The 10948-nt window shown below is 38.7% G+C and overlaps 1 protein-coding gene across 1 annotated transcript; it reads left to right on the top strand.

Moving 5' to 3' along the window:
- Positions 1 to 6023: 6023 nt before the first annotated feature.
- On the top strand, positions 6024 to 8881 carry LOC131146506 (protein NRT1/ PTR FAMILY 2.11-like). Its single transcript, XM_058096141.1, has 4 exons — positions 6024 to 6500; positions 6753 to 6970; positions 7081 to 7640; positions 7826 to 8881. Exons 1-4 carry the CDS (start codon positions 6410 to 6412, stop codon positions 8724 to 8726), a joined length of 1770 nt encoding a protein of 589 aa, XP_057952124.1. The 5' UTR covers positions 6024 to 6409; the 3' UTR covers positions 8727 to 8881.
- Positions 8882 to 10948: the final 2067 nt, after the last annotated feature.

Here is a 10948-nt window from a genome sequence, read left to right as displayed (position 1 = left end):
CAAAAGTCCATCCCTGCCTTGTATCAGAGTCATACATTTTTCTTTGCCCTTCAACATTGAAATTTCACCTTCCACCCTCTCGGACGAATAACCCAAAGCCAATTCTCCCTGATGCAAACCATGGTTCCCACCTTTAGTATGTTTAATACTATCTGCATGATCCACTTTCTCTTGAGACATAGGTTTACAATATGAGACTCGAGCCTCATCATCACACCCAATTTTCTCACACTTCTCTTCATCACTTTCTATTGAACCTTCATTCATATTATTTTCCAAGCCTCTCTACGGTAAATCATATTTTTGAATTGCATAATCCCCGTTTTCTTGAGTCGAAGGAATTTCTAGTAATACAGGGTATCTATCCTTGGTAATCTTCGTCATCGACGCATTACTAGGTATTGCTTCCTGCTCCACCCTCTTTGCCCCTTTATCCACATAGGTACTGGTTTCCATTACACCATCATTCATCTTTGGTTTTCATATATTTTTTTCTTTATACTTTCCCTTATCCCTTCGCTTCTCTCCTACTCTGCAAACAATCAAGGTATGTCCTTGTCAGCAACATTTAGAGCTGAAAAAACTCATCTTTTCATATTTGTCCTCTTACCAAATACATTCAGAGATAAAACAAGAGGAAATCCCTTAACCAGCTCCATCGTCAGGTTGACTTCCACGCAATTAAATACGTGCCCCCGAGGCTCTCATACTATTAATTGTTGTATTATCGATCCCAAGATAACGACCAAAATGAGTTGCTATAATTTAAAGAAAATTCACTTGGTAAAGATGCATTGGTAACCCTAGTAAGAAAATCTATTAAGAATCCAATGGAAATTCTTTCTTGACATCAAAATCCTTCGTCCCACTTAAATAGTCAAAATGAATTGCCTTCCATCGTTCTACCTTCCATTGCCCACCCATGCACAAAATCACGTTCATTTTTTTTGTGTATAAGCACATGGTAATCATCTTTAACACTGATCGCTGAAATTTCTGTCAAGCCCCACGTTTGAAATCAATAACTGAATTTTATCAATAGATGGTCGATTCCTTAAAAAATTCATCACTAATGCAAAACGAAACTCTTCCTCAGCATTAACCATCTCCATTTCTAAGAAAATAAATCTCAATTCACCATTAATATTAATTGGCAATCTCATAGGAATTTTGAACGTAGGTATCTCCACTTTTTTATTAACGGCTTGCACATACGACTACACTCCGTAACCAGCCTGGACGACCGTCCCCACTGACAGTGAGGTCATCGGAGGGGGAAAAAACCTTCCTAACCAGCCAAGGCATCGACGAGCCAGCACCGACCTCCAATATATGAAGATTAGACTTAGAGTTTTCTAGATAGGAAAGAGACTTAGAGTTTTTTTTGGTCCTCCTTCTCCTTGGAGGCACGCAAGAGCTCGCCGTTCAAAGATAAGAAAAACTTGCATGCTGTGGTGGCGTCTGATTAGAACTTGTTGTGACGGCGTGAATAACCGGTGATGGCGGCAGTCTCCTTCTAGGGTGCGGTGATGGCAATCTCCAGCGGTGTGCAGCGAGTCACGACGATGCTAGAGGGAAGCCCTAGCTTGTATTTTTCAAGTGTGGCTGACAAATAGAGATACAACCTTCTTCAAGTGCGACTGACGAAGAGCAGTATTGGAATGACGAACAACCTTTGTTGCAGGAGTTGACGCTACTGTGAGGAGTGGAGCCTAAGATGGCTGGAGTTGTTACTGCTGTATGGCAGTCCCCCTCGTGCGGCGACAACGATCCCAAGTATCAAAAATCTGATCTGTGTAGAGAGCCTACGTGACTCCCCGTGTAGCGATAGGGTGATGCCTCCTAGCCGTGTTCAGTAAGACAGCGACGACATATTCTCCCTTATATAAAAAATATGATCTTTGTGCAGAAAGCCAAAGTCGAATATAAACCAGCAGGGGTGGACGACGTGAGGAAGAGGCTTGCAGGTTGGTGTAGGGCTTTTGGTAGGTTTGGGGGTCAGTGACACTGCAAAGGTGGTCGTTACTATATGCGTCGGAGTAAGAGACTGCTACTTTGAGAAGTTCCATTGGAGATGGGGTCGTCGGAGCGTAGGCGACAGCGATGGCTAGGCTAGTTGGTGTGTAAGAACCCGAACCGTGAGATGTGGGTTTATAATGTAAAAAGGGGTAAAAATGGAATTTTGCAATTTTCGTCGATGAGGCCATAATTCGTCGACGAAGCTAGTGAATAATTCGTTGACGAAATTTAGAGGTTCGTCGACAAGGAAAAACTGAGAGGTTCAGGAAAATGGAAATATCTGATTCGTCGACGAGGCCACTTTTTCGTCGACGAATCTAGTGAAAAATTCGTTGACGAGGACCTCAATTCGTCGACGAAATCCCTTGAGTCAAAGCCCTATAAAAGATCTTTTGGGGTTGCTTAGTTGCTAAGTTTGGAAATTCTCTCTCTCTCTCTCTCTCTCTCTCTCTCTCTCTCTCTCTCTCTCTCTCTCTCTCTCTCTCTAAGATTCGAAGCTCTCTCTCTCTCTCTCTCCCTAAGATTCGAAGCTCTCTCTCTCTCTCTCTCTCTCTCTCCTCGATTACCTCACCGTTTATTGCTGGAATCGTAAATCCAAAGTTACTACGAGGATCAGTGAAGGATTCTCTACGTTTCTAGCATATCAGAATCTCATTTCGAGCGATTTCGAGTTTCAGGCTAAAATCGAAGTAATGTTCGATTTTCGTTTCTGATTCAGTATATAAGTAGTAGTACAAATTGTAAGCCTGTACTGTACTGTGGTTTGTAGGTTTTAGAGTCTTGGTTCGTAGTTGGATTTCAGGTTAAGGTAAGGGGATTCGGTTTATATCAGTCCATTTTCGAAATCAGGATCGGTAAGCTTATAGACTACGATCGTATGTATGTTTTGGCTACTTATTTAGGGAAATCTATCAGGTAAAAATTCAGGATTTTCGGGTTACAATTTTCAGGAAAAATTGGGGATTTCGGGTATCATCTCTATTTTGTTTCGAAAACTATTGGTTATGCTAAAATTGTGTTATTGAGGTGACCATAATCTATATTTGCATAAACTGTATACTTGAAATTTGTAAATGATATGATTTACCGTAAACCAAATAAGTGTGGTATGTATGGATGTATGTTTTTGTTCCAGGTATTTGTAAAATAGCTATGTGGCGGCTAATTACCGTACACTGAAATGTATAGGGACGGGAATTCCAAAATGATTCCAAGGATTTGTAAAACTGCCATGTATCGGTTAACTACCGTGGGCGAGAGTGGCTGGCTCTATATCCAGGGTGTGAAATATCACCAGTATGTTCCGGCTAGTCACCGAAGGATGTGTACTACATTGTATGTAGCAATGTAATCACTGTGGGCCTGAGTCGTCGCAGCGTAGTTGTGCATGTGGCAATGTAATCGTGGTGAGACTAGGTGACCTTGTGTAGTTGCGTATGTGGCAATGTAATCACTATTGGACCTGAGTTGTCGCATTATGTAGTTGCGTATCTAGCAATGTAATCGATGTGAGATTAGATGACCTTATGTAGTTGCGTATGTAGCAATGTAATCACTATGGGCCTAGGTCATCGCTTCATAGTTGTGTGTGTAGCAATGTAATCGCTGTGAGACTAGGTGACCTTATATAGTTGCGTATATGGCAATGTATTCACTATTGGGCCTGAGTTATCACATTGTAGTTGCATATGTAGCAATGTAATCGATGTGAGACTAGGTGACCTTGTGTAGTTACGTATGGAGCAATGTAATCACTATTAGGCCTCGGTCGTCGCAGCGTAGTTGCGTATGTAGTAATGTAATCGCTGTGAGACGAGGTGACCTTGTGTAGTTGCAAACTAGTGTGACGACACTGACCGTATGTTTTGGGTATTGTATGTACTAGAATGGTTTTTATGAAAATACTGAAACTGTATGGAACTGTATGTATATGTATGAAACTGTATGGAAATGTTTCAACTGTATCGTATCTTTTATAGTGTTATGAAGTATGTAAATAACATTAGTATGCCACACACTGATATAACCTGCTTTCTCTCTTATTAAGAGGTGTCTCACCCCAAATATATATCAATGTTTTTTAGGTCCCTCAAGTAGCCGTAAGTAGCATCCTAGCATCTAGGAGCAAGGGTGTCGTAGCTATTGCTAGTGGCCGATGCATGTATTGTTCTTTTACTGAATGGTTTGAGGATGACAAAACCTTTTTGGTGATTTGCATTGAGTTTTTAGTGGGTCTGACAAGAAAACAAAACTTACACAAAATGGAGGCATTGCATGTAATTTATAGTGTGCCAAGTTCTATAGAGTTTGTAACCAGGTTGTCGGGATGGTTTTTGTTGACACCTGGGGTATATTTTGTATTATGGGGATGTGTATCCTAACTTGTGTAGACTCTGGTATGATATTGTTTATATATAAAAGACCGTATTCCGCTGTGTATTATGGATGAGTACGGATGGTTGTATGTATGTGTGTGGGCGCATCCGTTCACCCCACGAGGTCAGACCCTCTATTTGTATTGTATCATGTATGTTTAAAATGATATAGAGACATGTTAGGTTACTCAAATTCATCCCTAGGTCCCATTTCCGAGTTCGGGGTGTGACATGGTGAGTGGCCGAACCAGCTGGTAAGTGGCCGAACTTGCTGGTTCGGCTTGATGCCGGTGAGGTGCTTTCGCTGCTGTGAACAAAACCCTAACAAGCGTTGAGTTTAATTAATTTCCTATTCCTTAAGAGATGCTTTAAAATTTTTAATTAGGGTATGGTTGGAACTTGAAAAATATTAAAAAGGTTGAAAGAAACTATAGAAGGAATGGTCATTTTCATGTTCGGCTGAGAATAAAAGTGAAAAAGGAAATAAAACATATAGTAAATCAATGACAAAAATAAATAAAAAAATTGATTCTACACACATTATTCATCTTTCGATTTTTCTTAATTAATTTATGATAATATTCAAACAAAATTTCATTATTAATTGCGTTTGATGTAAAGATAAAATAAAACAAATTTTGATTTTTTTTCTTTTTTTTTTTTTGTTTCAAAATAATTTCCTTGCTCAAAAGAGAATCTAGATGAGAACAACTTGATCTTGAGTCTAGGAAGTGTGCCACCCTCGTCTGCCCATGGATTGATAAGCTAACCTTGGGCTAATTTGTTTTTTTTTTTTTTGGAGTCCCATCTATTTTTCTTTTGTTCACTCTTTACAAACAAAATACCATGGGTATTATAACAAATTCGCATAAAATAGTTTTTTTTTTTTCTCTCATTATACTTTCCATGTATTAAAATACAATGAAAAAATCTTGTTCTTTACCTCTATTTCGATCAGCAATTTGTCACATAAATATGGGCCAGATAAGAAAATGTGCATTGTACTTGATTAAAAAACTATATGTTTTGACTTTGTTTTTAGACTTATAGCAAATTAGGTGTATTTAAGGTAGAATTTCATCCTCCGAACTCAAAAGATTAAAGAAAATAAAAATTTTAAATTGATTTATTGAGGATCTCTTTTGTTCACTCTTTAACAGCAAAATACCATGAGCAGATGTACTTTAATTAAGTCATGCTCTGTTTCGGTCAATAATTTGTCACATAGATATGGGCTAGACAAGAAAATATGCATTGTACTTAATTAAAAAAAATTATATGTTTTGACTTTGTTTTCAAACTCGTAGCAAATTAGGTGTATTTAAGGGAGAATTTTGTCCTCGGACCTCAAAAGATTAGAGAAAATTAAAATTTTAAATTAATCTCCTCGTATTTGTCAAAATTTCGCACAAGTTGCACCTTTGTTTGAGCGACCACTCTCCTTTGTAAGATGACGACATGGTTAGAGAGGCTTGAGCCTAATTGAAGAAACAAATTCAGAAGTAATAGTATTTTAATAATTATTTATATGGAATCATTTTTTATTGTAGAGATGGGATAAGGGTTTAACAGTAATTTCAATAATTCGTATTTACTATAAAAACTCATGATGGTATGAAATTCAATTTCAGAAGTGTCTTCTCCGTTCTTCTCCTTTCTTCCTTCATCTGCTGAAACCCATATCCTGATATTTATCATTTATTAAATTAAATAATCCTTTGCTTTTTCAGTTACTTTATTTCTTTTTTCTTTGTAGTTGCAGAAGTTTCCAAACTCTTTGCACCCCAAATGGAGGAGCCTCCTGCCAAATCATATCACATTTAACTTGTGTGAGAAGGAGTTGGCCACTAGTGCACATCTTGGAGTCGACACCTTTGAATCTTTGATCCTGGCACCAATTATTTAACTCCACTTGATCTTCCAGTTCCTTCACAAATATTAATTGACTTCTAATTCTGAACCTACAAGAAGGTAGGAAGGGGAAAAGAGGCAGCCAGAGCTTGCTCCAAGGAAGCATGGAGAAGCAGGATGCTGCTGCTGCTGCTGCAGTTGATGAGCCTAAAAAGATTGATTACAAAGGAGTTAAAGCCATGCCTTTCATCATAGGTGCAAGTCATACTCTTAACCCACCTCCGTTTCTCTTCTTATTTGACCAAATCAATCTCTCTTTTCATCTTTTTTCATAAGTATACTTTCGAGACACCTAGCGCAGCAATCCCACCACAGATGTTAACTCAGCTAGCACTTGTCGCTGGGCTACCTGGTTTTTTTTTTCTTTTTTTTTTGGGGGGGGGGGGGGGGGAGGAGGGAGATAGTGTTTCTCATGGAAACTGAGATATCCATCTGGAAAATTTGCAGGAAACGAGACATTTGAAAAGCTGGGAGCCCTTGGGACCTTATCGAACCTCTTGGTCTACCTCACCACAGTCTTCAACATGAAGAGCATTACAGCTGCCACCCTCATCAATGTCTTCAACGGCACTACCAATTTTGCCACCTTGATTGGAGCTCTCCTGTGTGACACATACTTTGGTCGCTATAAGACCCTGGGATTTGCTTCCATATCCTCTTTTATGGTACTACTTACTAAACGTTTCCGTTTCCATATATGATTTTGGTTCTCAAATTTGACACTGTTTGGCATTTAATTCTATCTTCTTTTTTCTTTTTCTTTTTCTTCCTTAAGGGGCTGCTAGCAATAGCACTAACATCTGCAATATCCAAGCTGCATCCTCCCCATTGCGCAGCACAAGAGATCGCTGCCTGCAGAGGACCAACAACGGGGCAAATGGTTTTTCTGCTCAGCGGGTTTGGCCTGCTGATCGTTGGCGCTGGGGGGATCCGTCCCTGCAACTTGGCCTTCGGAGCGGACCAGTTCAATCCGGAAACCGAATCCGGGAAGAGAGGAATCAACAGCTTCTTCAATTGGTACTACTTCACCTTCACTTTTGCGCAGATGGTGTCCTTGACAGCAATTGTTTATGTGCAATCTGATGTGAGCTGGGCAGTGGGGCTATCCATTCCTGCACTTCTGATGCTCATCTCATGTGCACTGTTCTTCCTGGGTTCCAGAATCTACGTGAAGGTGAAACCAGAGGGCAGTCCCCTGGCAAATGTGGCAGGGGTCATAATTCTTGCAATTAAGAAGAGGGGATTGAAGCAACCAGAGCAACCATGGCTTTCCCTTCACAACTACATTCCTCCCAATTCCCTCAATTCCAAGCTTCCTTACACTGATCAATTCAGGTACACACAACTCCTGCTGCTAACATTTCCTGAAAAAATGTGAATTGGTTTGCCTTTTGATTTGGTATTGTACAGAATTAAACAGAATTTCAAAAAAAAAAAAAAGTTTTGCCAAACATAACTTCAGCAGTTTCATCAGAAGTTAACCCAAACTAATGAATCAATGTGGTAAATGGTGCCTCCAGATTTCTGGACAAAGCTGCAATCGTAACCCCTGAAGACGAAATTGATCCCGATGGAATCGCTGCCCTTCCATGGAAACTCTGCAGTATGCAGCAGGTGGAAGAAGTAAAATGCGTGATGAGAGTAATCCCCATATGGGCTGCAGCCATTATATATTATGTTGCCATAGTCCAACAGCAAACATTCGCAGTGTTCCAAGCCCTTCAATCCAACAGGCACCTAGGCAACAGCAAGTTCAGGATCCCGGCCGCATCCTACACGGTCTTCATCATGCTCAGCCTCACCATCTGGATCCCAATCTACGATCGAATCCTCGTACCGTTCCTCCGGCGACTCACGGGAAAAGAAGGTGGCATCACCATCCTTCAGAGAATGGGCATTGGCTTATTTTTGTCCACCCTCACCATGATTGTCTCGGCCTTGGTGGAAGAGCGGCGGCGAAGTCTGGCTCTCACTAGGCCATCACTAGGAATTGAGCCCAGAAGAGGTGCCATTTCGTCCATGTCGGGGTTGTGGTTGGTTCCTCAGCTGACACTGGCTGGACTGGCAGAGGCATTCACCTCGGTCGGCCAAGTCGAGTTCTACTACAAGCAGTTCCCTGAGAACATGAGAAGCATTGGAGGGTCACTGTTTTTCTGTGGCATGGCAGCTTCAAGTTACTTGAGCGGCTTCTTGGTGTCGATGGTTCACCGGGCAACGAAGGGGGCTTCGACCGGAAACTGGCTGCCGGAAGATCTCAACAGGGGGAGATTGGATTACTTCTATTTCATCATAGCTGCAATGGGAGTGTTGAACTTGGGCTACTTCGTAGCGTGTGCGAGGTGGTACAGGTACAAAGGGACTACCAGCGTTACTGCTAAAATTAATGGTGAAACTGAGCAACCTGGAAAGCCTAATGTTTGACATAGAAGAAATTAATTTAGTGAAGACCACAGGTCCACAGCCCAACTCACGCTCACAAAGGAACTAAACAAGATGGTGAATACTGAATACTCTTCAAAAATTTCTTCGCCCCTATCATTAAATTTTAGATTCAGTAATTTATACTACGTTTTCTATATCATTAGGTGAAGACGAAATATATATATATATATATATATATGGTTATTTTGGGGTTCATAGTTATTCAATTTCCCTTGGCTCGGTTCTATCTATATATGGATTTTGTTACTTTTGAGCTTAATCCAAAATCTTGACATATTTTTTAGGTTAGTTCTTTCTAAGAAATGAAAAAGTAAAAAGATATATCTGCTCACTCTGTATTCTGAAAACGTACTCCAACGAAGTGTGCACAATATATATCCCTTTAATTTGTAAAAGACAGAAAACTACACACTTTTGCATCGAGGTAGTCATCCGAAATGAAAATTGGCTTGTATAGCACTGCTTTGCGGGACTGTTGGCAATGTCTCAAAGAAGGATCCGAAATGGTAAGAAATAAAATTATTGAAAGTTTGATAGAGTCACCACTAATCTCTTATTTTTTTAAGTGCGCTTAGTTCACCTAATTATTACTTATTGATTGGTCTTAGAATAATCCTAAAGCCAAAAAGCCAATAGTCTCGGTCTACATTTACCAAAATTGGGATTGGTGGTTCAGTTATACGAGGGAAAGGTACTAGCACCCCCTGCACACCTGTTCTACGAACAATACCTAATTAACCATGAATTATTCCTAAACTGAATCTAATGGTCTTTAATTAATTTTTTAAAAAATAGATAAATTTTAAAATTTTAAAAAAATATATAAAATAAGATGCGATTTAGGAATGTATAATAAAACCTTCAAAGGAAGAGATCTTATTAAATAAATCCCACTCATATTTAATATAAGTAAGGTCTGAAATACCATTTTACCTTTTCTTTAATCATTGGAACACACATATACAAAAATAGAATATATATATATATATATATATATATAGATAATAATCAAAAAAATTCAAAAAAATTAATAAAAAAAGTCTTTAAAATATTCCAAAATTTTTCTAAAATTTTATAGTATTTTTTGAAAAATTTTCAACATTTTCTGCAATATTCTAGGATTTTAAAGACTTTTTCTTTCATTTTTTATATTTTTTTTTTCAATTTTTTTTTTTGCCCAAGTCAAAATAACTCAAATAAATTTTTTTATTTTTTCTGAATTTTAAATATTTTTTTCTTGATTTTTCTTTATTTTTTATATTTTTAAAAAAATTAAAAATTAATTTTAAAATTAAATAAATGAATCAGCGATTAGGACAGCTTTGACCAGTTCAACCTAGTTGGGAAAGAGTGGTTGGCCATGTGTTAGCCAATAATGGCGACACGTGGCACTACTTATTTATTTATTTATTTTTTTTTTTTTGTAGTAGGGATGACATCAGCAAGACATCACTTGCCACATGGCATAATCCGCCTAGTTATGAGGATTTAACATGGATCACGGACGAGGCAGCGATCAGGCCATCTAGAGAAAACAAAAATTGGACAGTCAAGATCACGCCACATGCTCTTTCTAAACAAGTGATCCTGGACCTCCACATTTCACCATCTCTATAGTGACACGTGTCCCACTAATGACCTTTTTTTCTTTTCAAAAATTTTAATATAAAATATATTTTTTTTGTTTCTCCTTTTCTTTTCTTACTCCGCACTCTCTCTCTCTCTCTTCCTTGCGTTCTCCCCTTTCTCTTCTCTGTTCTTTCTCTTTCTTCTCTCTCTCTCTCTCTCTCTCTCTCTCTCTCTCTTGCTCTCTCTTCTTTCGCACAGATTTATCTCTTTCCACCCTTCGCCTCTCTCTTTCTCGCTCTTTCTCACATACCTCTCACTCTCTTCCTCTCTCTTCTCACACATATCTCTCTCTTTCCACCCTTCGCCTCTTTCCCTTTCTCTATTTTTTATTTTTATTTTTTTAGATTTCTCCTTCCTTTTCTATTCTTAGACTTTCTTTTTCTCATTTTGTAGGTTTTAATCGAAAAGGAAGCATTAGCAGAGAGCTTTGAGCTCTCTACCTTCAAATCCAAACTCGGATAAACACTCTGAAGATAACTCCCTTTATTATTATCTCTAATTCCTTTTCTTTTATTTTTCTTTTGATTTTTTGGTTGTTTTCATAAGTTTTTCTAGTAATTTAGCATAAGCCA

Source organism: Malania oleifera, chromosome 13, assembly GCF_029873635.1.
Source record: "Malania oleifera isolate guangnan ecotype guangnan chromosome 13, ASM2987363v1, whole genome shotgun sequence".
Lineage (NCBI taxonomy): Eukaryota > Viridiplantae > Streptophyta > Magnoliopsida > Santalales > Ximeniaceae > Malania > Malania oleifera.
The sequence above is the reverse complement of the archived record's forward strand: the minus strand, read 5'-3'. Positions and strand labels throughout refer to the sequence as shown.